This window comes from Hyperolius riggenbachi, chromosome 6 (assembly GCF_040937935.1).
Source record: "Hyperolius riggenbachi isolate aHypRig1 chromosome 6, aHypRig1.pri, whole genome shotgun sequence".
Classification (NCBI taxonomy): Eukaryota; Metazoa; Chordata; class Amphibia; order Anura; family Hyperoliidae; genus Hyperolius; species Hyperolius riggenbachi.
In genome coordinates this window covers 112,218,291-112,245,311 of record NC_090651.1, presented here as the reverse complement: position 1 = coordinate 112,245,311, position 27,021 = coordinate 112,218,291, and the positions used below count along the sequence as shown (strand labels likewise).

At 43.0% G+C, this 27,021-nt stretch overlaps 1 protein-coding gene across 1 annotated transcript in view; it reads right to left on the bottom strand.

Annotated features, from left to right (window-relative positions):
* Positions 1 to 27,021, bottom strand: part of ARHGAP29 (Rho GTPase activating protein 29) — a 206,883-nt gene that overhangs the window by 5,747 nt on the left and 174,115 nt on the right. The window contains exons 14-23 of the mRNA XM_068239772.1: positions 25,790 to 25,962; positions 25,577 to 25,702; positions 25,401 to 25,499; positions 23,499 to 23,662; positions 23,102 to 23,290; positions 15,067 to 15,204; positions 13,002 to 13,231; positions 5,530 to 5,809; positions 5,165 to 5,273; positions 3,880 to 3,975 (exon numbers count right to left, since the gene is read on the bottom strand). Of these exons, the coding sequence (XP_068095873.1) occupies positions 3,880 to 3,975; positions 5,165 to 5,273; positions 5,530 to 5,809; positions 13,002 to 13,231; positions 15,067 to 15,204; positions 23,102 to 23,290; positions 23,499 to 23,662; positions 25,401 to 25,499; positions 25,577 to 25,702; positions 25,790 to 25,962 (1,604 nt within the window). The remainder of the gene's footprint in view (positions 1 to 3,879; positions 3,976 to 5,164; positions 5,274 to 5,529; positions 5,810 to 13,001; positions 13,232 to 15,066; positions 15,205 to 23,101; positions 23,291 to 23,498; positions 23,663 to 25,400; positions 25,500 to 25,576; positions 25,703 to 25,789; positions 25,963 to 27,021) is intronic.

The following is a 27,021-nucleotide window of genomic DNA, read 5'->3' as shown; positions in this document are numbered from 1 at the left end:
AAAAGTGGTTAAAAACAGTTTTAAAAAGTTTGTTTATAAACAAACAAAATGGCCACCAAAACAGGAAGTAGGTTGATGTACAGCATGTCTACACATAGAAAATACATCCATACACAAGCAGGCTGTATACATCCTTCCTTTTGTATCTCTAGAGATCATTGTGTGTTTCTTTCCCCCTTCTGCTCTCATGCACTGAAGTTTCAGGCTGCTCTTTTCTTCTTGCAAACAGCTTTGCCCTTGTCTGTAATCCTCAGTATGTGAAAGCCTAGCCAGCTCAGAGGACGATTTATCCAGCTTGTAAAAGATAAGAGAGAAGAGAGAATCTGCCATAATCTAAATAACACACAGGCAGTGTGCAGAGAGGGGTTTGGAGGGGGGAGATTCATCACAGAACCACAACACTGAAGAACTTGGCAGCCTTCCAGACACAGGCTGACAAGTCTGACAAGGGAAAGATACATTGATTTATTACAGAGACTGTGATAGTAGAAAATGCTGCAGTAAGCCAGAACACATTAGAATAGCTTTTGGAACTTGTAGGATGATAAAAAACAGGATGCAATTTTTGTTACGGAGTCTCTTTAAAGTCAGTAGGGAAAGTCCTGCTTAGACAACTGCTATATTGGAGTCCAGAGAAGACCACTGGAGCACAATGGGATGCCCCATTACTCACGCCGTCCAACGGCTTTCAGTATCTGCTTCCATCCTGTCAGATTGTGAATATTGCGCTCTTGTAGGAATCAAATGTATTTTATTTACATATAATGCTGTAGGTTCCTTCAGGCAGAACTGGCTCTTGCATAGTGGATAGCAGATCACCCTTCCAATGAACTGATAGTAGAGGCCCTTTACCAGCTACAGCACCATCTAGTGCTTAGGAGGAACAGTAGTGCCAGGTGTAAACACATGTACATAAGGATAGCTGGGAGCTTGAAATGGGAGAGACGGGGTGCTATGGGGAGATGATAGGATAGGTGCACTTTATAAAGTTCACATATCCTTAAAGAGTATATTTAGCTGTCTGGAGTTCATCTACTACCAAAGCTGCTCCAAGAACGTGTTCTTTTCTGAAAACGACTGTTCACCAAGTCCAAGGTTTCACCCTTAGTACGTAGGTAGAGCATTCTTGGCACATTTACTTAAATATGTACCTCTGCTAAGTTTACAGTGTATATTTGGGGCAGTAGTTTTCTTGCTCATTTGTTCTTTATGATAACTGATAAAAAGCTCTATGTGTCACAAGACAAAGTAAGAAATAAAATGTACATTTTATAAAGTCCTGGAGCAAACGACAGAAAATAACTCAAGGAGCTTTGCACATACAGCAAGCTAGTTCAGCACAGCTATGGTAATCGGTTTCATCACACTGAAAGATGATCTCTCTGCAAATATTATAACTTGGCGTGGAATGTGTTTTGTTTTGTCATTACCACTTAAAGCTTGTTTATTTGGATGTTTTTGTGTGATTAGTATCCAGGCAATGTGAACCCGATATCGGGTAAATATTAACAAGTGTTTAAAAGGAACAATGCTGGACTTGTTACATGTCTAGGATGGAACTGTAATTGTGTGTTGCAACAACATTCTTTCTAGAGTTCTGCAGAGGTGTGGGCGACATACACCTTTCTCCCATGTTCCACCTTGTTTACGAATGTAGAATGTGACCCTCCACTGACTCTGACCCTCCACAGTGCACACAAACTTACAGATACACAACCGTGCTTGTATAACACTGTACAAAGGGCAAATTTGTGCTGGAAACAACCAATCAGGTTTTATCAGTTTGTACAGAGCTGTGCATGTAGAGGTCGGTGTAATGGGGCTATGCGATTGGCTGCTATCTACAATCATAAACCAGAGCACTTTACTTGATATTTAAGACAGGCTAGTGAGCAATTCAAAGGCCACCAAGATTGCCAATTCAGTTCTCTGTGATTGCCGTGGGCTTTAGAGCACATTCACAATGTCAGTGCCAATCTTGAACTGACCTCATTGGATCTATAATATTCTGGAATTTTGCAGTGAAACATTGCTAATTGTTAGTAATCACTTGCCTTAATTGACAGGACCTTAGTAAACAGTTTTCTAGTATCTAAATTGGTTTCAATCTAAGAGGATACAACTGAAGTAAATGCCTGACACATTGGAACACTGCTGAGAGCTGAACTGTACCTTCTGATAACAGCCCAGTATCTGGGAGAACCCAGGCTCTTTTAGCTGGTTGCTCAACCCGCCTACTTTTGGTGAACACCCGGCTGTTATTGGCTCACCTCCTCCTATTCTATAAGCAGAGTTGCGCACAGAAGCACCAGCCCTGCATTCTCTCATATTGCCCCACCTGGATGCTTTTTCATGCCACCCGGCTACTATTTCATGCCACCCGGCTGGAATAAACTTCTGGGAAGAACACTGCAGCCTATATGTCGAGTCACAATTAACTAATTTTGCCTGTAATAATCAATACGTGTTGGGACATGGTTGTATCTTATATCATATCACACAGTGCAAAAACTAAGGACAGAGATGATATCTTGATCTGTGGTGGTGGAGTTATCTCATTTGATAACTGGTTGTTTGCAGGACTTGTTGAATTGGTTTTCAACATCTGAGCTAATACAGCAGTTTAAATGAGATTATCAGCATCTACTATTGATTATACAAAGTGGAGGTTTTGCAATCAATGTGAGCCTGCAATCCTCTGTTTATATAAAAAAAGAAACAAAAAACAAACAAAACAACATAAAACAACAGTGTGGAGTTGTGCTAGTCACAGATATTCCTGGACTGGGCCTGATTCATGGTGTTGTGTGTAAGATCGGTCTAGGCATATAGGGTGAGTGTTCTTTGCCGATTAAGGGCTCCTTTGAGGGATAGTTTTAACAAATAGTTCCAAGTTATAATTGTGCAAGAAAGATTGTGATAACTTTGTAACTGCTGGCATACTTACATTCTCAACTTCTTTCATAATTGACTGTGTAATTTTCCTGACTATAAAAATGCAGCACAGCGGCAGGCAGAGCCCACAAGAGTGCCAGGATTTAGTGCAGAGATGCAGAAAAGCTTTACCGAGTCTTAATAAGGCTAGAAAGGTTTTTTTTGTTTTTTTTTTTAACTTTGTTTACCTGAAGGATCACAAAGTTTAAAAAAAAAAAAAAAGTATATACTAGCCTAAGAAGTGGTAAGCCTCTAGATCCTATAGGGTGCAGTGCGGCAATGCTACCGATATGTATTTCTGCTAAAGTACTCCATAACTAAATGTATGTGCATACAAACACAGAGCATGGTTTACTTCAAAAAAAGAGACTGGAACTCTTCTTCAACATGGATAGATGTCTGAAGTAAACCATTTTACTTCTCCTTTAGTGAACGTCATTTTTATAGTAATTTTAGGTGCTTTCAGCAGTTAGGAGAGCTAGTGAAAGATGACTCAGTCAGCCAGACTATTACAAGCCAAGAAAGGTTTGTGGTTCGAGAAGAGCAAAACTTTTTCCTACTATATTTCCTCTGACCCAGAAAGAGTAAGGAATCTAACCTACCAAATCCAACTGATGCTGATTAAAGCCCAAATTCATCCTCCCAGATAGAGGTAAGAAGGGGGATTTGCCATTACTCAGAAGCTAGAAGCTTTGACTTGCTAAATTTAAATTCCCTCCCTGGGTTAGTGGAGATTTGCATATTTAGGAAAATATTTTGCTTATCACTGTGGATAGTGTACATGAAGAATCAGCCTACAGAAGAACATTTATCTCCTGGTTATAACCTTCCTAGGTAGGAGATGACTGCCTGCTAAGAGAGAACAACTGCTCTACAAACACTTCATACGTGATGTCTAATGTCTTCTGATTATTACATACAAGCAAGGACTGAAACACATCTCACCTAGTTCATCTGAACCAGACAACATGAAGACAGGGCTTCGTGCCTCGGAGGAGGAATCTCGGCGGAAATCATCTTCAGCGTCACATGAATTGTGCTCTGCAACAATCAGGGAAATGGTCAGAGATCACTTTGTACAAAAAACACAATGATTAATGTTGTGAAAATACAGTAGTGTTAAATTCTTATTGATTGGGCTGCCTGAAGTAAGCCTGTATTTAGTGTTGGTGTTCGAAATACGGCAAAGCGAATTCGGAACACACGAATACTCCTAATTGCTGCTTTACAGCACTGAACAAGTGGACAGGGTCAGTAGGAGTTCACTGTTTTGCGTGTAACCTTGCTTTTCACGTGACTCTGATACTTCCAAACTGAAGGGGGAAGTATGGGCCTCACGTAAAACACGACACGACACGCAAAGCTTTGAATTACTTCTAAAATAATAATAAAAAATGAAAATAAAAATAGGGAATATGGAAATGACCACTGCTGATAATGGATTGGCTGTTGTATTAATCCTGGGTTTCCAAACTCTTAACCTACAAAGTTCTCCACAATCTCTCTCCCCAATGGCAATCTCAGATCTGCACATAGCCTTCTTTTGTCCTCCTCTAGAATCCCCTCGCATTCACTTATACACGATTTCTCACGTGCTTCCCCCTCCTCTGGAATACCCTTTCACAAAACATCAGTCACTCTCCAAATTTAGTTATCTTTTAACACTACCTCAAAATTCACTTTTTCCAACAAGAATACGCTCTATCCTTAGGCCATGACCTAAGGCCTACTAGATATCCTAAAAACACACTGCCTCTAGGTATGGTTATTGTATACTATCCCAGCTCTTGTTTTCCCCCCATTCCTTTCGATTTTAAGCTTCTATGGGCAGGGCTCGCTCACCCTTTTGTGTCTTGGAATTTGTTATACATTTTATTAATCATGTTATTTTTGTCGCTGTTATTACCAATTCTGTCTTTTGTACCAATTCTGTATTTTGCATATTGGTGTATACCATTATCTGTATTATTATGTACCCCATGCTTCATTCTTACGTTGTACAGCGCCATGGAACATGTTGGCGTTTAATAAAATAATAATGATTACAAATCTCAGGTGTGCATGAATGTTGCAAGAGTGTGCTTGTAAAAATAAGTATAGAGAAGCCTCTCAGATACTGGCAGATATACTTTCCTCCAGTCACAACTCATAACACTAAGCTAACTGGATTCTTTCCACTCCAGAAAATAGACACAAGTGTGATGTCATTTTGGTAACATGAATGCCTTACCATTCTCTTCCAGTACTTCCATACTATTTCTGCTCTCTCTCTCCTCCACCCCTTTGAAGTCCAATGATGTTTCATCCAGTGAGGAGGCACGTTCAGGGCGAATGATGCTCTACAAAAAGACCAAAAGACGATGCAGTTGATGATTGATGAATTATATTATCCTAACACAATTCCCTGACAATTTCAAGATCTTCCCACCCAACCATTAAATGACTTCTGAAAAACTACTGACAATCTTGTAAACAAGAATGGTTTCACCTCTTCCCGAGGGTAATCAATCAGGAATGCATTATGGAAAATAGAGATGATTTAACAGAAAAATTGCAAGAATAGGATGAAGTTTGAACTGTATAATCTTAACCTACCTCATTACCAACCGGCAGTGACTGTGACTTTCGGACTTGATGCATTTCCCTCTCCTCTGCTAAAGCGGTCTTTTCCAGATTAACCATCTCACGGGAAACATCAAATATCTTATCATAGTACGTTACGAGGAGCTCGACAATACGAGCCTGATAGGGGTAGTCCACAAGAGAGGAGAGTGAAATGGTGGCATCTGTCTGACGTGGTCGGATCAGGGTGGGTCCAAATATGATCCCCAAGTTACTGGCAGTCATCTTATTTTCCTCTACTTCTTCTGTCACCCTTTATCGAAGAAGGAAGTTTACAAAAGGAAAAAAAAAAGGAGCAAATTAAAGGGAGACTCATGAAGGTGTTCAACAAACTTCTACAATGGTCTCATTAATTGACAGAAGACCTTCAAAAAGTAAAAATGCCATATATTTCTATTCCATGCGCAATACAAAGACTATTCATGAGGTTGTCCTCAGAGTTGCCGTATTTTTCGGACCATAAGAAAAAAAATGCTCAGATTTGTATTTGTATCTAAAGGTGATCACATACTCATTACATCAACAATATCTACTTGATACCTCCCCGCACAATCTCATATCAGATCAGAGTCCAGCAGGAATCTTAGTAGTATAGTGAACGGTACTCTCACTTTGCAAAGCTAGGGGTGCTAGTTTGCCTGTTCTCCACAACTTTGCGTGGGTTTCCGCTGGGCAATACAGTTTTCTCCCACAGCCCAAAGTACATACTGATAAGCCAATTAGTTTCCTTCAAAACTGACTTTAGACTGTGATTGGGACATTGGACTGTGTTAATGTACACCCAAGGTGACATGAGATAAACACATGTATGTACTGTACCAAACATATTAATAAGTAGACTAAGACTTTTCCTGCCTGAAAGCATTAAGTTTCAGGCATGCAAGTAATCATTTCTCTCTTGTCTGACCCTCGATTATAGCCTAACTTTCACTGATAAGGAATTACAGCCATACAAAATGTTTCCTGCAGAGAACAGCTTTTGAGTACAAGGGATAGATTAAAAAAAAGGTCAATAGTTCATGAATTTTAGCTCTGGGACCCTTAACCACTTATGTACCAGAGGCCTTTGCCCCCTTAAGGACCAGAGACCGCCGGTACAGATAATACAGAATTCCGACGAAACGCTGCACATACCCGCCGCAACCGCTGTATGTTAGGAACCAGGGCCCCCACTCTGCCGCCTCTATGATGGCAGAGTTCCTGTGAGCCGGTCAGGAGCCGCTTTCATTGGCTCCTGACCCTGCCTATCAATGTAAGCCAATGGGAATTGCGTACATTGATAAGACACGGCGAGGAACCAATGAAATCAGTTCCTGACCGGCTCACAGGGCTCTACAGTCAGAGATTTGCAGTGCGAGTGAGCCGAGATGGGTGACAACAGGGAGAAAGCGGCGAGAGCGGCGAAAACGGCGGATAAGCACAGCGCCCTGCCAGCCAGGTCAGCATCATAACAGGGCGTAGATTTCAATAAGCGTCGTTCGAAAGTACCGTATTTTCCGCCATATAAGACGCACTTTTTCTCCTCCAAAAATGGGGAGAAAAAGTCCCTGCGTCTTATACGGCAAAGGCAGGGAATCCCCGACCTCCGAACGCCCGCCGATAAGAACCGCCGCCATGTCGGGGATTCCCTGCCTGTGTGTGCCCACTCCCCATGTCTCTGATGCCTGTGTACAAGTGTATCAGTAATGTTCAGGCAGCCGGATCACATACCGCATGGCCGCCGCTGGGAACTGCCTCCTGTGTAATGCTGCTGGCGGCTCTTGTCCCGTGTGCCCGCTCGTTCTACTACATCTCCGCTCCACCATTTGCCAGTGTAAATATCGGGCAGCTGGCTTCCCTATCGCCGCGAGGATTGCAGACCTTGTCCCCTGTGCGCGGCTGGCTCTATTGAAAGGCTCGTTCTGATTGCGTCATCAGTACGAGCCTTTCAATAGAGCCAGCCGCGCACAGGGGACAAGATCTGCAATCCTCGCGGCGATAGGGAAGCCAGCTGCCCGATATTTACACTGGCAAATGGTGGAGCGGAGATGCAGTAGAACGAGCGGGCACACGGGACAAGAACCGCCAGCAGCATTACACAGGAGGCAGTTCCCGGCGGCGGCGGCCATGCGGTATGTGATCCGGCTGCCTGAACATTACTGATACACTTGTACACAGGCATCAGAGACATGAGGAGAGATACGACCACCCACTTGGCACCAGGGAATGGCCACACATATGGGACACAGGAGGAAACAGAAAGGGACACAGGTACACACATATGGGACACATACAGTAAAGCGACACAGGTACACACATATAGGACACAAAGGGACACAGGTACACACATATGGGACACAGGAGGTCGCATAAAGAGACACAGGAGAACACAAAGGATACATGAGAACACATAAAGGTAAACAGGAGAACACATAAGGGACACAAGAGGGCACATAAGGGACACAAGAGGGCACATAAGGGACACAAGAGGGGACATGGGGACACAGGCGGACACCATTTGGGGGAGAACATGTATAAGACGCTCCTGGAATATGGACGCACCAGGTTTAGTATATATATATTTTTTCCCTGGTTTGTGACCTCTAAACCTGGGTGCGTCTTATATTCCGGAGCGTCTTATACGGCGCGAAATACGGTAGTTAATTGACTGCCAGTGAGCAGAGACAATTAAAATCTACTTTGTAAATGTTTAAACATAAAAATACAACCATGGAATATCTAAAAAAAAAACCAGTATTTTTTAGGAGTAGGATAATAGATACAATTGTTTATCTCATCAGTTTATTTTCACTTTTAGTTACAGGACTATGAACGCTAAAGCACAGCGGAAAGAGGTCGGTATAAATAATAATCTGATCTAATATTAATAGCACCACTGCTGCTGTCGCTGAGTATTCCTCGATGCAGTATAAAGCTATGAAGCTGCTGAACGTATATTGCTGTGGTTACAGGTTTAGGTGAAGACTCAATATAATTTGCGACTTTACTGTGTGCTTGGCAACTGCTTTTTTTCAGTTCTACTTTAAAGGTTAGGTTTTAAATACTGCAGTGAAACCTGAGAATTTAGCATGCTTACACAGCGCAGATAATTATTTGCAGGGAAAATCATTCCCGTACGCCCCGGTGAAATGACCGCATTTCGTGGTGTGTGAGAACGGACTGACCTGCCTCTATTACAATCCTAACAGGCAGACTGCCCAGCAGCTATAACACAAACACCTCCGAAATGGGCTGGGGCTGAAAACCGATCCTTGCCCTGGGTACACATAATATTTTCTTAAGTATCCATGCTCTCAGCAGATGTCGTTCTGTACAGACAAGTACATCAGAGGTTGGGAGAGTTCACTGATATATATGGGAGGACAGTATGATGTCAACATGAAAGCATGTGAAGGGTCCTATACACTGACTGATCACAAGAGAGGTTTTTGGAAAGGAATATTTCACAGGTCATCTCAGTTTCTGGCTTTTAGCAGTGCTGCTCCTATAGATAACTACAGCCGAGGTGTAGAGATGACTTTCAATTAACAAAATCAGTTCACGTCATCTGCTGTGGATCTCAAAAATCATTATGTGGCCCAAAACAGTAACTAATAAATGCACCCCAGTGAACCTTGGTGGATGCCACTCTACATAGGGAACTGGAGAACTAGAATGGTGTTGGTCAGGCCCCTCCCTCACCATTACCACTATTCCTAGTCTGCAATGAAGCAGAGGATGCCTAAAGGACTGCTGAAGTGAGAGGGATGTATTCAAATTGCTCAATTGTCCTGCTGATCCTCTGCCTCTAATACTTTAATCGTAGACCCTGAACAAGCATGCAGAGCAAATGTTTGAATTAAGTGTGACTGCACTTTCCACTTGCTTGTTTCCGGTGTGTGATTCAGACACTTCTGATGCATAAAAGATCAGCAAGACTGACTTGTTTAACTGGAAATAAATATGGCATCCTCCATATCCTTCTCACTTTGGGTGTCCTTTCAGTTGGCAGCAAAGTGAAAAGGTGAGGTTCAGCAGAGTCATATTATGGAAGGTGGAGCCTAAGGGGCCTGCTTCCACTGGATGTGGAGCAGTTCAGTTCAATGAGACATGAAAGGGATTAGAGATTTAAATGTTTTTACAATCATTAACCACTTTCAGACCAGCGTAGTTGAATTGTACACCCCTGTTTATGTCCACCTAAGCCTGCTAGGGCATAGATTTCAACATAGATTTCTGCGTACTGGTCGTTGCCACAGCTGCAACCTGCGAATAGCTCTGTATATGGGTCAGGAGCCAATCACAGTAATCACGGTTTACAAAAGAAAAGGATGGCTCTGGTCCTTAAGGGACCACAGACGTCTGATCCCAAGTGGCTAAAGTGCATCTGCAAACAAAGAGAATACTGCAGATTACAACCAAATCTTAATCAATTTCTGCATAGTTCCAGGAATAAAGTACTGTATATTCCTGCGTATAAGACTACTTTTTAACACTTGAAAACCTTCTGAAAAGTTGGGGGTCGTCTTATACGCCGGGTGTCATTGATACCGGGTGATACGCCCTATCCTGTTACCGCCTCTCAGATCTCACTGCTGAGGACTGTAGTGAAGTGGCGCAGATGCATATATGCGAGATCTAAGAGGCAGAGAAGGAGGTAAATAGGATACCAGGGTGGGCCAGACAGGCGAATGAGGTGTGTTTTATGGGCACAGCGCAATCTATTCTTCCATACCGCTCTGATAAACCAGTAGACAAGGAGAGCTGACCAATCCACTTATGGAGAGGGAGAGTTGACCAATCCAACCAGTCAATTGACTTTATACTGTTATATACTGGGGAACACATACAGCACAACACCAGAATATGTCCATATATAGCACCAGTATATGATTTTTTTTTTAATTTTAATGTGGTGCGTTGTAGTCTTATACGGCGAGTATATCCCAAACTCTATATTTTAACTGTAAAAGTTGTGGGTCGTCTTATACGCCCAGTCGTCTAATACGCCGGAATATACGGTACTCTAAGGTCATAAGAGAGGATGACATCTCTATGCCTAGTGCATTTATGTTCCTCCACACATTTCAGCATACTCAGTACTACTGTTATTCATGTTTACCAGAGCTTGAGGAGAAGCATATGATCAGTTTGGTCAGCAGTCAGACTTGTAAAGATCCGATTTGCTCTCAACGCTTTCCACTTTTGTATTGCCTCCTCAAACTGGTCAACTGCTTCTCTGATATTTCTGGTAAGCATGAGCAGCAGAAACAAAATGCCGGATCTGGCATATGGTGTCAATGCAAATTTGAAAAATGAAAACCAGGTGAAATGAGAACCCCTACCCATATGAAGAACATCTTAAAGATACTGTTTCACTTATACAGCTTTGCTACGCTTAAATACAATAAAACAAGATAATGTAAACACCTAAGAATAAGAGGATAGAGGGAGGCAGCTTAAAGAAAAAGCTAACACCAGTGAGCCAATACACTTCCATCAGTGTATGAAACATATGTCTGTGTGCTTAACTGTCCTAAGGCTAATGCCTGAGGATTATAGAAAATATTCTCATATGCAATGCACTTTACTAAGGCTAAGTCAACACTATGCTGGATTGACAACATGAATGGCCACAGAAGTGTGTTGATATAGGTTTCTGTATCCGCTGGTGTCTGTTGTAGCACAGAGAACATGGTAGACCTGATTTGGGAGGGGTCTGGAGTGGATTTTTGATATCTTTGTTATGTTTGTTTTCTGATGAAAGCACTGGTGCAAACAGATGTAGTCCTGTCTCTATAAATACTCACTGTGTCCATTGGCATAATCTAAGTAGAAGAAACGGTCAAGCCAAGAGCAGATCCATGCCAGCTACTTGACTCTGTACAATGAGCCTTAAGTTGTCCATTAATTATACAATCTTGATTGTACAATCTTACCACTTCTGTTTAATATGAGAGACTTTTAAAGCTATCCATTACAAAGTATATTCACTCAGTTTACTCTTCAGCTACATAGAGTAAGATTGTACAATCAAGATCATATTATCGGTGGGCACCTTTAATTTGTTCCTAAACACAGACGGATCTAAATTGTGAAAACAAAGGAACCAAAGACTATAACCGGCAGTCAAAGATATACTGCTCATAACAGCCCTGTTCTGGGGCAAAACTACTGGTAGACTATACAATAGAGAGTGCCACATAGAACTCAACATGCAAACCAACCCTAAATACCATAACAGCCGATACCCTGGGATGCCGCTGCGTCAAATACTCATATTTTCTTTTCCTAATAGCCTCTTACTCTCATATCATGTTTTGAAATGGCAGGTATCAGTAATCTGCATATGTGTATGACAGTATGAGGCTCCCTTATGTGTTGGCTGAGGGATGCCTTTCTTCATGAATTTAGAACGGCACTGAAACAGAGTATCGGTCTAATAGACTATTACTGCCCAGAGTTTATCCATACGTTTTCAGAGGGTGAATCAAAAAACATGAGTTGCAGTAGCTGCATTCATGTTGAGCTTGGGGATTGCCTCATTTTGATCAGATGCTTTAGACAGTGTCTATAAGAACTTCCCTTGAATACAGTGATGGACACTGGTCATTATACTGCCATATGATATAAAAATCCATACACTTGCTATGCCTAAATTCTGACCTAGAAAACATAGCAGATGTTTAAGATGGGCTATGTACTGGGTATGTCTCTTACCCGTGCAGATGTCCCACTAAGAACTACAAACAGATGATGGTGAGCTGAAGGCTATCTACTGGGCATGTCTCTTACCCGTGCAGATGTCCCACTAAGAACTACAAACAGATGATGGTGAGCTGAAGGCTATCTACTGGGCATGTCTCTTACCCGTGCAGATGTCCCACTAAGAACTACAAACAGATGATGGTGAGCTGAAGGCTATCTACTGGGCATGTCTCTTACCCGTGCAGATGTCCCACTAAGAACTACAAACACAGATGATGGTGAGCTGAAGGCTATCTACTGGGCATGTCTCTTACCTGTGCAGATGTCCCACTAAGAACTACAAACACAGATGATGGTGAGCTGAAGGCTATCTACTGCAGATGTCCCACTAAGCCCACTAATGCTGGGAATACATCATCATTTTTTTTTTAGCAGATAGATGGTTCGAAAGATAATTTGACATGTCCGATCTTATTTCCGATCGTTTTTTGATCGATTTCTCATAGAAGTAAATGGAAATTGATAAGAAAAGGTAAGAGAACCAATCGGAAAATCGATTGAAAATAAGATCGGACAGTAAATTGAGTGAAAAATCTCATTGTGTATTCCCAGCATAAGAACTACAAACACAGATGATGGTGAACTGAAGGCTATCTACTTGGGCATGTCTCTTAGCTGTGCAAATGTCCCACTAAGAACTACAAACACAGCAGATGAGTAATATGAACTGAAGGCTATTGGCTGGGTATGCCTCTTACCTGTGCAGATGTCCCACTAAGAACTGCAACGTGTTGTAGTTTTGCAGTGGCAACTGTTTCAGCAAGTCTCTTATTTTGAGGATGACCCTGTTGAGCTCTACCCCAGAGGGCTGTCTCTTTAATGGTGGACTGCCGGATTTGCAGTCCACTTCATCTGTGGCCCGCTGACTTTCTTTAGCCAATCCTATCAACTCGTTGTAAAGGCGAAACTGAATCAAAGGCTCCGGAAGCTAAAAATAAATACAATTATAGTTAGTTATATAATTACTGTATAAGAAATAAGCAAATTACCACTACAGGGACCATCCAATAAAGCACTGGCAAAGCACAATGACTGTACCAAGTGCTTGAATGCAAGACAACCAGCTTTCAGTTCACTAGAGTCAAACAAGAGATCGTTTACCATTGGTTACAAGGGGCTGCTGTAGTGTGCACCTTGTTTTTCCACTGCATTGATGAATAAACGGCTATTCTTCAATCAATGGATTGATTTTTATAAGGCTATAACAAAAATTGATATTTCCAATTTGTGTTGCATTACACACTGGAATGGTATATCCAGCCCCCTCCTAAGGGCCCATTCACACTCGGGATCGCACAAAACTAGCAAAATTGCTAAATGACACCAAGGTAATATTTAATTGGTCCATTTTCAAGCAGCATAAATTTGCATAATCCTGCATCCACTTGGAATTCTTTGCAACCCACTGATCATCCTTAAAGGGGAACTTCAGCCTAAACAAACATACTGTCCTGTGTCTTGATAACCCCTCCCAGCTGCATGCGCTAGGCTTCAAATGTCAAATTCACAATGTAAAAAAAAAAATTGCACCAAAACAGCAGAACGAGAACAACATCATCAGAAATCCCATCACGCTTTGCACAGCATCAGGGGAAAAATGCCCGGGCAGTTTTCTTCTGTGCAGCTAAAAATGAGGCTTGGGTAAGAAAAACAAAGTTCTGATGTTGTGAAACTGTTACAGAAACACCAAGCCTTTTCAGTGCTGCTGAGTAGATATTTAGTCCGGAGGTTCACTTTAAGGTACATACACACGTCTGATTTTAGACCGGTTGTTTGGTTTAGACCGGTTGTTTGGACGTCAAATTGGGCTTGTGTACAAACGGTCGTTCAGCTGATCGTTTGTTGTAGTGGATCCGTCAAAACCAGCGTTATCAGCTAAACGACCGTTTGTACACATGCCCGATTTGATGTCTAAACGACCGATCAAAAAAAAAGACGTGCGTACGCACCTTTAGTGATACGACAACAGCTACAAAAGAAGCTTACACAAAGGTGACCACCACACAGTGCTGGGAAAACGTGTGTTTGGCGTTCAGTTTGCACAGTAGGGCTGAGAATTAGAGCATGTGCTATTTTTCTCAGTCCAGAGCAGATTTCAACAATAAATGTCAATGAGATGGAAATAGTTGCTGCTTATATGTAAATTTGATTCAAATTCAGCTTGGAAGTGGACCAACCAAAACTGGCAAGAAGTGCATCTGATTGGCCCAGTTCCAAGCTGCATACAAGTTAAGTATGAGGATCAAACATACTGAAAGGTGAAAACAAAGCGCTATAAAAATATGTTCTCCAGACTTGAAGAGGAACTATAGGGAAAGTCACATAATGAATACAAGTGTTTCTTTTTTACAATATTATTTACTCAGTTTGCCCACTGTAAAATCTTTCCTTTCCCAGATTTACATTCTGAAATTTATCACAGATGGCGACATCTATCGTCCTGCCAGGTGATGTCTGCACATAGAACTCTCAGTAAACCAACATTCCGCAAAGGAAGATTCTGCTTGTTTTGCAGTTGGAATCAGCCACTATTTCCCAAAATGCAATTAGGATCACAGATAGGGAACCATCAGGGCCATGGCCCTGACATCACACGGTGGGAGGGGTTCTACTACAATATCAACAGATGTCCCTGATGAGCTATTTGAGAACTGATAAAGATTTATTGTGGGAAAGAGTGTATCAGCTACTGATTGGGATAAAGTCCAATATAAGTTACCGTTCCTCTTTAAATTACAGAGCGGAGACCGTGGGTACACATACCTGCCGGAGGTATAGCTTAAGAACGTTGCTGATGTCATGAGCATATAGATCTGACAATTCCACCAAGTCTTTTCCATTTTCAAATGCTTGGCACAACTTCTCCACCCTGGACTTCGCTCCGTTAACACGATAGATACCCTAGAAAATATGAATTAGTAATTCCATGACTACATTATATGATATATATATATATATATATATATATATATGGAATTCATTGCTAAGCAGTCAGCAAACTCTGCAAAAGAAGACTATATATTTTATCACCATGTAAAAATAAACATAATGCAATTATTAAACATTGACCACGTCCATAATCTGAAAGAAATCTTTATTAGCTGATTTATAGCTATTTCGCCACTTCTCCTTTTACTGCAAGCCTCTCCTTTATCCCTCTGTGCAGTCAAAGCGAGTAATTTGGGCACGGCCAAGGACGATAAATTGTGTTAATTACCAGCCAGCACCCGACAATTAGAGAAGGAGAGGGAGTTTTTAGTGGCAAAGGAACTCATATCGGTAGAGATTGCGGCAATGGGGTAGGTTAGGCATTGGTAGAGGGAGGGTTAGTGTAAGAATAGGGTAAGGTTTAGTGATAGTTATTGGTGGATGGTGCAGGGTGGGGTGGTGGGGGTTGATTAGGGTTAGGTATTGGAAGAGGGAGGGTATGTGCAAGAATAGGGTTAGGTTTAGTGATAGTTGTTGGCAGATAGTGCGGAGGGAGGAGGATAGAGGTTGGTTAGTGTTATGGATTGGTAGAGGGAGGCTTAGTGTGAGAATAGGGTTAGGTTTAGTGATAGTTATTGGCGGATAGTCAGGGGAGGGGGGTAGAGGTTGGTTAGGGTTATCGATAGGTACAGGGAGGGTTAGTAAAAGAATATGGTTAGGTTTAGTGACAGTTATTGGCGCATAGTGCAGGGTGGGTGGGGGTGAGGTTTGTTCGGTTGAATTTAAGCATCGGTAGAGGCAGGGATAGTGTGAGAAGAGGGTTAGGTATTTGTAAAATGTCCATCGAAATTACCTATATTTTACTACTGGAAATAGCCATGGGGAGTAGTAGAATATTGGTAATTTTACCAATATTCTATTATCAGTTTCCCGATACCCCAATTACTGCAGTGCCGTTTTAAATATACATTGGTGCAATCATGTGTATTTTTAGATTTTGATCCCAATAAGTCGAGACTAACTTTTTGACATAAGTACTTCCAGAGTCTGCATATTTTAGCAAAAGTCTGCTGTTAATGTTAGAAACAGAAGTTAGTGCATATTCACTAAATATATATATATATATATATATATATATATATATATATATATATATATATATATATATATATATATGGAACTACAGTACTTATCCTAGAGTTATTTAAGCCTGAAGAAAAGCAACCCTTAGAGCGGAGGTCCTTTACCACTGCTATATTTACCTACTCTTTGAAAGAATATAGAATGTAAGCTGGACATCCATCTATCCATGCGGCTAAATATATCTTTTTTTGTCTTAGCATGAGTAAATATTTCCAAAATTGGAAATATCCGCTAGCTCCGGAACAAAAGAAAGTCCAACAGAATAACCCTGAGGCATTTTCTAATTAAGCAGGTTTTAAAATAGTGCCAGTATACAAAGCAAAAGTGCTGGAATTGTAAAAATGTGGCCACACACCTGGGGACTAAGTCCTCCAACAAAAGACTCGACCCAGGAAAGAAGATAATGCTCTAAGCAGGCTACCTGCAGCACTTTGGCAAGTTCTACCCAGACGGCTTACATTGGTTGGCTTCTTATAAGTGGACTTAAGATGTCTGATAGCTTGTTATTTTAGACGTTCTCAAAAACTCTGCCATGTATTATTCATCTACAGATTTTGTTAGTTTGCTAAACAAATACAAAACACTCTTTTGGCATATTTAGAATGTTTGGGTCTTGTGTAAAGAATTTAATTAGTTTCTGAAAGAGTTATTTGCCTCTGCTCCCTTCTCTCCTGTGTTATGCTGGGAATACACAGTACGTTTTTTGCTAAGAATCGTTCCAATAGATGCCTTCGATGATAAAATTCCGACATGTCCGATGTTCTGCTCGATTCTTTTCCGCTCGATTTCTCATAGAAGTGAATGGAAAAAAAGAGAAGAAAAACGAGTGGAAGATAAGAGGATCGAGCCGTAAATCGAATGGCTAATAGATTATTATTATTTATTGTATTTATAAAGCGCCAACATATTACACAGCGCTGCACAATAGATAAATGGGTTAACATACAGGTAGAACATACGGAAACGCACAACAAAACAAGATCATGCAAATGATTTGATAACAATACAGTGTCATAGGTCAAAAAAGAGACTGTTCGAGTCTACAAGAGGGGTGGTTGTGAATAAGATTGCATAATTAAGCTGGATACATTAGGGAGGAGGGCCCTGCCAGAGGCTTACAATGTAAAGGGTGGGGTGGAGACAATAGGTGCATCTTTTGAGAGGGTGTCTAACAAACATATTATGGTGCTGGTGTAGGGGGGTATGCGAGCGTGAAGAGGTGAGTCTTGAGAGCTTGTTTGAAGGTATTAAAGGTGGGGGCAAGTCTGACGGCTCGTGGGAGTGAGTTCCAGAGAGTAGGGGCAGCCCTGGTGAAGTCCTGCAATCGTGCATGTGACTGAGTTATGCGTGGTGCGACTAGGCGCAGGTCATTGGAGGATCGGAGGGGGCGGGCTGGTATGTGCCTGTGGACCAGATCAGAGATGTAGGTCGGGCAGGTCTTGTGCACTGATTTGTAGGCCAAGCACAGGATTTTGAACTTGATCCTAAAGCTGATGGGGAGCCAGTGTAGTGCTTTACAGAGCGGAGTTGTAGAGGCGCTGCGGTGAGAAGAATTTATCAGTCTGGCTGCCACATTCATTCCCAATTGAAGTGGGGCAGTATGGTTAGAGGGGAGGCCAGAAAAAACGAATTGCAGTAGTCTAGGCGGGAGATGACAAGGGCGTGGATAAGGAGTTTAGTGGTGCCAGGGGACAGGCAGGAGCGGATCTTGGAGATGTTGCGGAGGTGGAAGTTGCAGGATCTGGCAATACCTTGGATGTGGGCTGTAAAGGAAAGTTCAGAGTCCAGAGTAACGCCTAGACAGCGGGCTTGGGAGGTAGGGCGGATGGTAGTATTTTCAAAAATGACGTGCAGATCTGGGAGGGGTGCAGCTGTGCGGGGTGGGAATAGATTGCGCCCCAAATCGAACGTGCAAAACGTAACGTGTATTCCCAGCATTAACCAGATAAAAAGCACAGCCCATTAAACTTATTTGGGGGGGGGGGCACCAAACCACTGTCACATGACCTCAGCAGCAAAGCAGGTGCTTTTGGTGCTGAGCGCCGAAGCTGGGCATTGCTATGGCACTAATGCTATCGTGTGCAGTTTTAGCACAAATGCTATAGTGCGCATCCTGTAAAAGGGTAATTTGGGGTTCTGGCACTTGTCGGACCTTGAATTACTTATCTCTCTGAGTTTCTACAACTCGTAGGGGGAATGGCATTTAAAGAAAACCTGTACTGAAAATAAAAGTCAAAATAGGCATACACAAGTCATACTTACCTTCCATGTAGTCTACTCCTCAGTGTCTTTCTCCTGTCCTGCATCCTATTTGTTCACTATGATCAAGGGAATTTTCCGTCCTCCATTTTGAAAATAGCCATTACCCATAACAGCTTTCTGGTCAGCACACAGTTAAACTGTAACATCGCCCACTTGAGCCATAGGGAAACATGGACTATCCCTGGTACATCAGTTTTCCTCTCAGCTGTAACTGACAGCAACTGATATTTTACTGACAGCAACTGATATATTTCAGATCTGACAAAATATTGTCAGAACTGGATGGGATTATTGGGAAGAAAATGGAGCGCTTCTGAGAGGAACTGATGGCAAGGTAACTATGCAATGTTCATTTGAAGTTACCTCATGTGTTTATTTTAAATATTTTTACTCAGTACAGGTTCTCTTTAACGCCGCCCGGAATTTGAGTGTCAGCAAGGTGAGCAGCCATCATTTAAGCTCACCATGCGCCCAGCTCACTGGTGGCGGTATAACACATATGCCTCAGCAGATCTACTGTTTTGTAGTTTTTATAGTTCTGCCCCATGCTTGCGAATTTCCTTTCTACTGATTGTGATCGTTGCAGTGTCACTCATCACTACTTACATGAGCATTATGGAAACACAATCAGAAGTGATAACACCTAAAGCCAGTGATTCGCCTCATTCAGAGGGTTTTCACACGAGAACTGGAGCCAAGAGCCAAAGCATATGTATACATATATGTGGACAACAATTGTACGATCACATGAAAACAATTTTGATTACTATTAATAGCTTTTGCATTTCAGTCTGGCAATGCTGAAAGCAGTCCTGTCACATTTCTGGCAAATTAGTTACACTTTAATGAGGCGAAGACTAGGGATGGTCACTGAGATGCAAAGTGGCATTTGATTGGTCAGTTTTTAACCTGCATAAATATACATACAACATTTACATAATCCTGCATAAGCAAGGAACTATTTGCACCTCACTGATCATCCCTAGTAAACACCAAAGTGCCAACCAACAATGCAACATTTGTAAAGCGCTTTTCTCTCACAGGACCCAAAATGCATAAGCTTGTCTCAGATTAGTACATAGTGATGTATACAGGGGGAAGAGTTATGGGGAAATGCCAGACTAAACAGGCTTTAACAACCACCCTGGCGTTCAGTTTCCCCAGGATTTCCGTGCAAAAAGTGTTTCAATTAATTTCCAATAATTTGCAACCAATTTTTTTTTTTATATTGAATTCAATACAGGTTATTGTATTGAATTCAATAAAAAAAAAAAAAAAAGTGTTTTCTGCATGATGTTGATGACGCTGTGTAACCCTGGTGTCATATACGCCGATCAACGGGGGACATGTGATCGCCGAGGGAGAAGCAAAATCCGCCAAGGGACATGGAAGAAGACACTGGGGAAGCTATCAGAGGTACGCGACGAGGGATCAGCATGCCAATGGTGAGTATAAGACCCAGATGTATAGTTAGCCAGATGTGCAGCCAGGTATAGATAGCCAGATGTATAGTGAGCCAGGTGTTTAGCCAGGTATATAGTGAGCCAGGTGTTTAGCCAGATTTATAGGTAGCCAGATGTCCCCCTCCCGGTCCCCCCCCCCCCCCCAGCACGCTGTGGGTAGCTATCTGTGCTACCCACAGCGTGCAGAACAAGCACACCCTAGGGAATCCCTGGGCAGCCAGCGGGGCAGAGAATGTGTGGGGGTTCCCCCCTGTATGCGGAGGCTATGTGGGCGGGGGACCCCCCTTCTATGGTGGCAGTTGCGGGCGGGGATCCCCCTCTGTGCGGGTGGGGGATCCCCCTTCTATGGTGGCATTTGCGGGCGGGGATCCCCCTCTGTGCGGGTGGGGGATCCCGCTTCTATGGTGGCTGTTGTGGGCGGGGATCCCTCTCTGTGCGGGTGGGGGGATCCCCCTTCTATGGTGGCGATTGCGGGTGGCCTATTCCCCCCTCCCTCCCGATCACCCCCTCCCGATCTCCCCCCCCCCTCTAAGCCCGTGGAGTAAATAGTTGTACTCACCCGAGGGCTTTCTCCAGCGACGCAGCAGCACTTCCTCCTCCATCTCCAAAGTACCGGTCTCTGTACAGTTACATTACGAGGCTTGGTGACGTCACGTGTAACTATACAGAGAACGAGACTTCGGAGATGGAGGAGGAAGTGCTGCTGCCATCGCTGGAGAAAGCCCTCTGGTGAGTACAACTATTTACTCCACGGGCTTAGAGGGGGGGGGGGAGGAGATCGGGAGGGGGTGATCGGGAGGGAGGGGGGAATAGGCCACCCGCAACAGCCACCATAGAAGGGGGATCCCCCCACCCGCACAGAGGGGGATCCCCGCCCACAACAGCCACCATGGAAGGGGGATCCCCCCACCCACACAGAGGGGGATCCCCGCCCGCAACTGCCACCATAGAAGGGGGATCCCCCCACCCGCACAGAGGGGGATCCCCCGCCCACATAGCCTCCGCATACAGGGGGGAACCCCGCACATTCCATGCCCTGCTGGCTGCCCAGGGATTCCCTAGGGTGGCTGGATGCTTGTTCTGCACGCTGTGGGTAGCACAGATCGCTACCCACAGCGTGCTGACAGGCATCCAGCCATCCTGGGGAATCCCTCTGATGAGAAAAAAATGCAGCCGGCGGGGCAGAGAAACAGGAAATCTCCCTGTCGGCATGGACGAGCTCAGCTCGTCATTAACGTTTCTTGCAAGTTTTTGCTGGACGAACTCAGCTCGTCCATACCGCCAGGGAGGCTACATGCTCGTGTTACAGTAAACCATTGTGGTAGTAATGTATTCTGGTGTCGGACTTTGTGACTGGTGTCGGGCGCTAAACACAATGAGGATGTTTTTATTAAAGGGCAAGTGTCATGAAAAAGTGTAACATTTTAACTGCCTAACGACTGCTCAATGCCAATTGACGTGAGCAGCGTAGGGGCCCCAGGACCACTCCATGCCAATTGGCGTGAAGTGCTAGGGGCGGAGATTGCAGGGGATCGCATGCGTCGTCATCAGCCTACCAGCTCCACTCCGTCATCAGTCTCCCCGTGGCTATCGCAGCTAGGGACGGTTAGTCGGCTAATAACACTGTACAGCGCTGCGATCTAAGGCATCGCTGTACTGGTGACAGGCGTGTGACACGGCTGTCTCCCTGGGGGAGACAGGAGCGATCAGCTGTCATAGGCTGAAGCCTATGACAGCCGATCGCTGTCATAGGAAGGCAAGGGACCTGAATAAAAGTAAGAAAACATTTTATTTAATGAAAAAAAAATTATATAAAAATAAATAAATAAACATCCTGGTAGCGATCATAACCCACCAACAAAAAGCTCCGTTGGTGGGCAGAAAAGGGGAGGGGGAATGACTTGTATGCTGAGTTGTACGGCCCTGCAGCAAGCCATTAAAGCGGATCAGAGATGAAAAACTAACTATAACAAGTAACTTGTCTATATATCATATATAGTTTAGATAGTTTAAACAGCAAATCTAGCTGCAAACAGCTTCAATAGAATATGATTATTTCTTCATGTGATACAATGACAGCAGCCATATTTGTAAACATTACACAGAGGCAAGCTTATCTGCATCTTCAGCACTCAGCCTGTGAAAAAACCTAATCCCCCCTCCTCCTGTTCTCTACCTCTGAAATCTCTGACTAGTAATACCTCCCCCTCCTCCTGCCCAGACTGAGCTCCCATGAGCCCTTGCTACTGTCTGAAAATGCCAAGGCTCTCTGAAAAGCTGTGGGCGAGGCTTGTTTAGTTTATAGGGAATTAGAGTATTAAAACAAAAACAAAAAAAGTATTTGGCTTGAGGAATGCCCTATGAACAATAGCGAAGGAACACAATTACGCAATGAGTGAAAATTAATCTCGGATCCACTTTAAAGCTGCAGTGGCCTATTTTGTAAAAAATGGCCGTCACTAGGGGGTTAAGACCATGGTCCTCAAGAGGTTAAATACATAAAAATAAAATTACATTTTTTCCCCAGACTACAATGCAACATAAATTACCGTTTTCCTATGTCGCTGTCACTTTCAGTAGGGAGTAAAAAAATCTGTCAGGTTTAGTTAAATTCCTCACAGGGGTTTCTCAGTTATTTCTTTATTTACAAACTTACTGAACTCGAGTAGCTCAGTCTAACTGCCAAAATATTGTGCAAATATGTAGGGAAGCTGGCTGACATCTTTGTATAGAACCTGTCAAAGTGGTGCTTTTGTAAAGAATAAAGGCAATACTGAGACCTTACCATGAGGAGCTGAACTAGTCTAAAATCTGTAAAAATCCCTCAGCTTTTTTATTACCTACTGTAAGTGATGGCAACATGGTAAAAAAAAAAGTAATTCACAGTCCATTTTACTCTGGGAAAAATGTAAATTTTATATCTATCTTACAATTTTTTCACTGTAGATATCCTTTAATAACAGTAACTGTCGCTCTGAGACAGTTGTAAGAGAAGCGCTCACCTTTATAGTCAGAGCTCGGCTCTCTATTTCGGAGGTGCACTTCTTAATAATAAAAGGAATGCCATCAGGGGTGTTCTTAGCAGCTTGAGTAAATTCCACTCCAAATAGATGAAGTCTTCCATGAAGCTTTTTGTGTCCACATTGAATGGCCAGTGTTTCCAGGCACTTCTTATGGCAAGCAAGAGAACACTGCAATAAAGAAACACTCTAAATGAGCTGTTGTCCCTTCATGCAATGGCTAATAATAACAACTGTGCAATCATTGACTTAAGACCAAACTGAAAATAAGTCTTGGGTGGGACGGGAAGTGCAGTAAAGCCGTAGAAAGCCACCAGAAGAGAAGCAATGTGCCGTAGCCTTGTATTTTCTGCCCAAACCAGAATGACTGGACTCTTACCTCCTCACACTCAGCCCCGTGAAACACAACTAAGCTATCACATTCTCGACACTTGGACGGGGCTCGGAGTTTTCTCAGTTTGTGCGTCTGAGCTGCCTTGGACATAAGTGTGTTCCGGAACGGTCCTGGGGAATTGGCAATCTCCGAGGCGAGGTCATTTAAACCTAGAACAACAAAGTGTTGTATTTGGTTAGTAACCTCTGCTTGATGCAAACTTGTCGCAAGTCAATCAAAGGCTGCCATGGAAGACCTCCTACCAGGCCACAATGCATAGACGTCAAATATGGATACATTTATAACACATTTCAGTTAATTTTCTAATATTGATCCCTCCTGCACTGCAGGCTGATTTTATTTGAAATAATGCCAGCTGATGAAGGGAAGTAAGTAATGGCCACACAACTTCAGGACTGAAGTAGATGACTGCCAAACTTCTATTGTTTCCCTGCATGTCTGTCAACAACTTCTTTAATGAGCTGCCAGTTTGAATATCAGCAGCTACCGATTTGAAATTCTGCAAATTAGGATTCCACCAAGGCAAGTTCATTTTCTGGTGAAACCATAAATTATATATTTTCCAAAACTTCAAGGGGGTCTTGACTTGAGATAAACTATAGTGTTTCGCAGCATAGCAAAAATCCATCGAATGAATGTTTATAGTGCATTTTTAGGCCTCTGTGATTCTGCACTGCGTTGAAAAAAAATAAAATAAAAATACAACCAGCACTACTTTTCTGTACAATGCATATGTTTTCTCATTGAAATCAATGGCTACTGTAAAAAATGCACAATAGTAAGGCACAACACTTGTGGGGAATCATTCCAGCACACACAAGTGTGATCTCTCCCTTAGCTTGTCACTGATGGAAACTAAAAAAGGGGCCTCATCAACTCTGTGTGTAAGCCTTATCAAGATTATCTCCCAATTACAAAATCGCCATACTGCCGATTTCCTAATCTATCCTTCCACCTCTTCTGACACTCATCCACCCCCTATCTATCTATCCCTCCAACCTCATGTCACCTATCCTACTAAAATGAGCAGTGTGCCCACCAGCAGGGAAAGATCCAGTGCTTGAATGCCTTGGTGCTGGTTCCAACGATATCATCTTCATCTATCCTCTTACTCAACTTTGTCACCTCTTGACCATCACTATCCTTTCTATGCCACTGTGTCAAACACCCCGGACCCTCACCTACCCATTCACTGGCTATATGTCCCATCATGCCCTGCCCTACCTCCAGAATCCGCTCTCCTAACTCACCTACCCACCACTGATCTATCCTTTCAACTTTTATCACTTCTGGCCGTCATGTACCAACTCACCCCACTCAACACAATCTGCCTTCATCTGTCCTTCCAACCTCCAAGTCAATTCTCTTGAACCTCATTTCCCCAGCTAACTCTTGTTTATACCTCCTCTTCCCATGTTAGGTTTCCAGACCCTCAGATAACCACCTATTCTTGTACATTATGCCCACTCCCACCATGCCCTGCGTATCTGTCATTTATCCTACCACCACTCCATAAGCGCCACCTGTTCACCTTCCCTACCCACCCACACTTCATCTATCCGACCACCTGTCATATCTATCCACATTTTATGCCTCCACACCAGTCCAACACACCTCAGTGCTCCGCCCCAACCATCATTTATATTCCTTGCCCACTCACCTATCCTACAATCCAAGTCTCCCCTGCACTACCATTTGCCACTAACTTTTGCTGTGCCAAATGAACACATATTTGATCGTATTGTACCGTAACAAGAGTTGTGAATTAACATTCGGTTGTGCAACAAAACTACAGCAGCCATATGTTTGTATATTTTAAGCACAAATTAAGTATAGATGGTACACTAGAGAGCAATCCGTAGATCAATATGTGTAAAGCAAAATTACCATTGTCTGAAGGGGAAGGAGGCTCCCTCTCATCCAGATCATCAGCTGATGACATGGTTCCTGTGGATGGAGTCCTAGGAAGACGCCTTTTAAAGTCACCTGTAACAGTATTACAATTAATACAAAGTAATCATTGTTTCCTAAACAGAAACCCCTACTAAAAACACAAGCTCTACCTGGACTAGCTGATGGAGAATCCATGGAACGTGACTCGCTACTGCCACCTGCACTCTCTGAGTCGCTGCACATTCCACTACTTTGGTTACCCACAGACCATGACCTAACTGGTGGACCTCTTACTGCTGTAAAGAAGCGGAAAGAGCAGAATGGTTATATAGTACAAGTATGGTGAATGTTAACAAATAGCATAGAGTCGTGAGTGTGCATACATTGAATATCCGTACTGCTACTAGATCTTTTCTGACCAATCTTCTGAGAGCGGCTGTAAGGGGGGCTGCCGATATCTTCAGGAGACTGGCTGGGGTATTCTGCAGACCCTTGAGACAGGTTCCCATGTGAGGCATGTGCACGGTTTTCCTTTCCCTTTGGCATAAATGAAGGCCTAAGAGTAAAAAAAAATACAACACATTTAAGCCTTTAAGACTAGCTATATTTGCTTTTCAAAGGAAAAAAATACAAATAAAATCAGTGATCATGATGTTAATGTAGTGGAGGGGGCTATAAAGGCTGTCATATTTATTGGTATTTAAGCAAGGCCAAAATCCTGGCTGTCCTGCTGATATTTTTGGCTTAAGTAGTGTCTGAATTACACACCTAAAACATGCGGTCGATGTGGTCAAACTCAGGCTAGATCATCTGATCTGCATACTTATTCTCAGCCTGTGGTTTGAAGTATAAGAGGCACAAGATCAGCAGGACTGCCAGGCAATTGGCGTGGTTTCAAAGGAAATAAAATGTCAGCCTCCATATCCATCTCACACCAGGGTAACTCAAATGAAGCATCCTACATCTCGATAGAGGATACAAATCAAGGTCTGTTGGAAGCCTACAGCAGAGGACTGCACCCTGTTTAAATATAAAATTCATAATACATCATCAAATGAAAGAATCCAGTGTTCTAGTATAGTGTTTCTCAACTTGGGGTCAATGGGCCCCTGGGGGTACATTGGAACCTGTCAGGAGGTCCCCAGGGGCCACAGACAAAAAGGCGGATCGCACCCCCAGGTTTGTAGCATGGGTGTGGGACTCTGAGGGCTGGTGCACACCGAGCGGCTTTTTGGGCGTTTTCAGATCCGCTTGCGGCTGCGGATCTGCTTGGTCAATGTATCTCAATGGGGTGGTGCACACCAGAGCGGGGGGCGTTTTGCAGAAACGAAAAATGCCTGGGTGAGGCATTTTTTGGATTGCGGGTGCGTTTCTGCCTCAATGTTAAGTATAGGAAAAACGCAAACCGCTCTGAAAAACGGCACTTCAGAGCGGTTTTGCAGGCGTTTTTGTTACAGAAGCTGTTCAGTAACAGCTTTACTGTAACAATATATGAAATCTACTATACTGAAAACCGCAGCAGCAATCCGCAAAACGCTAGCAAAACGCCATAGAAAAATAAAAAAAAGCGTTTAAAAATCTGCTAGCATTTTGCGGATCTGCTAGCGGGTTTTGG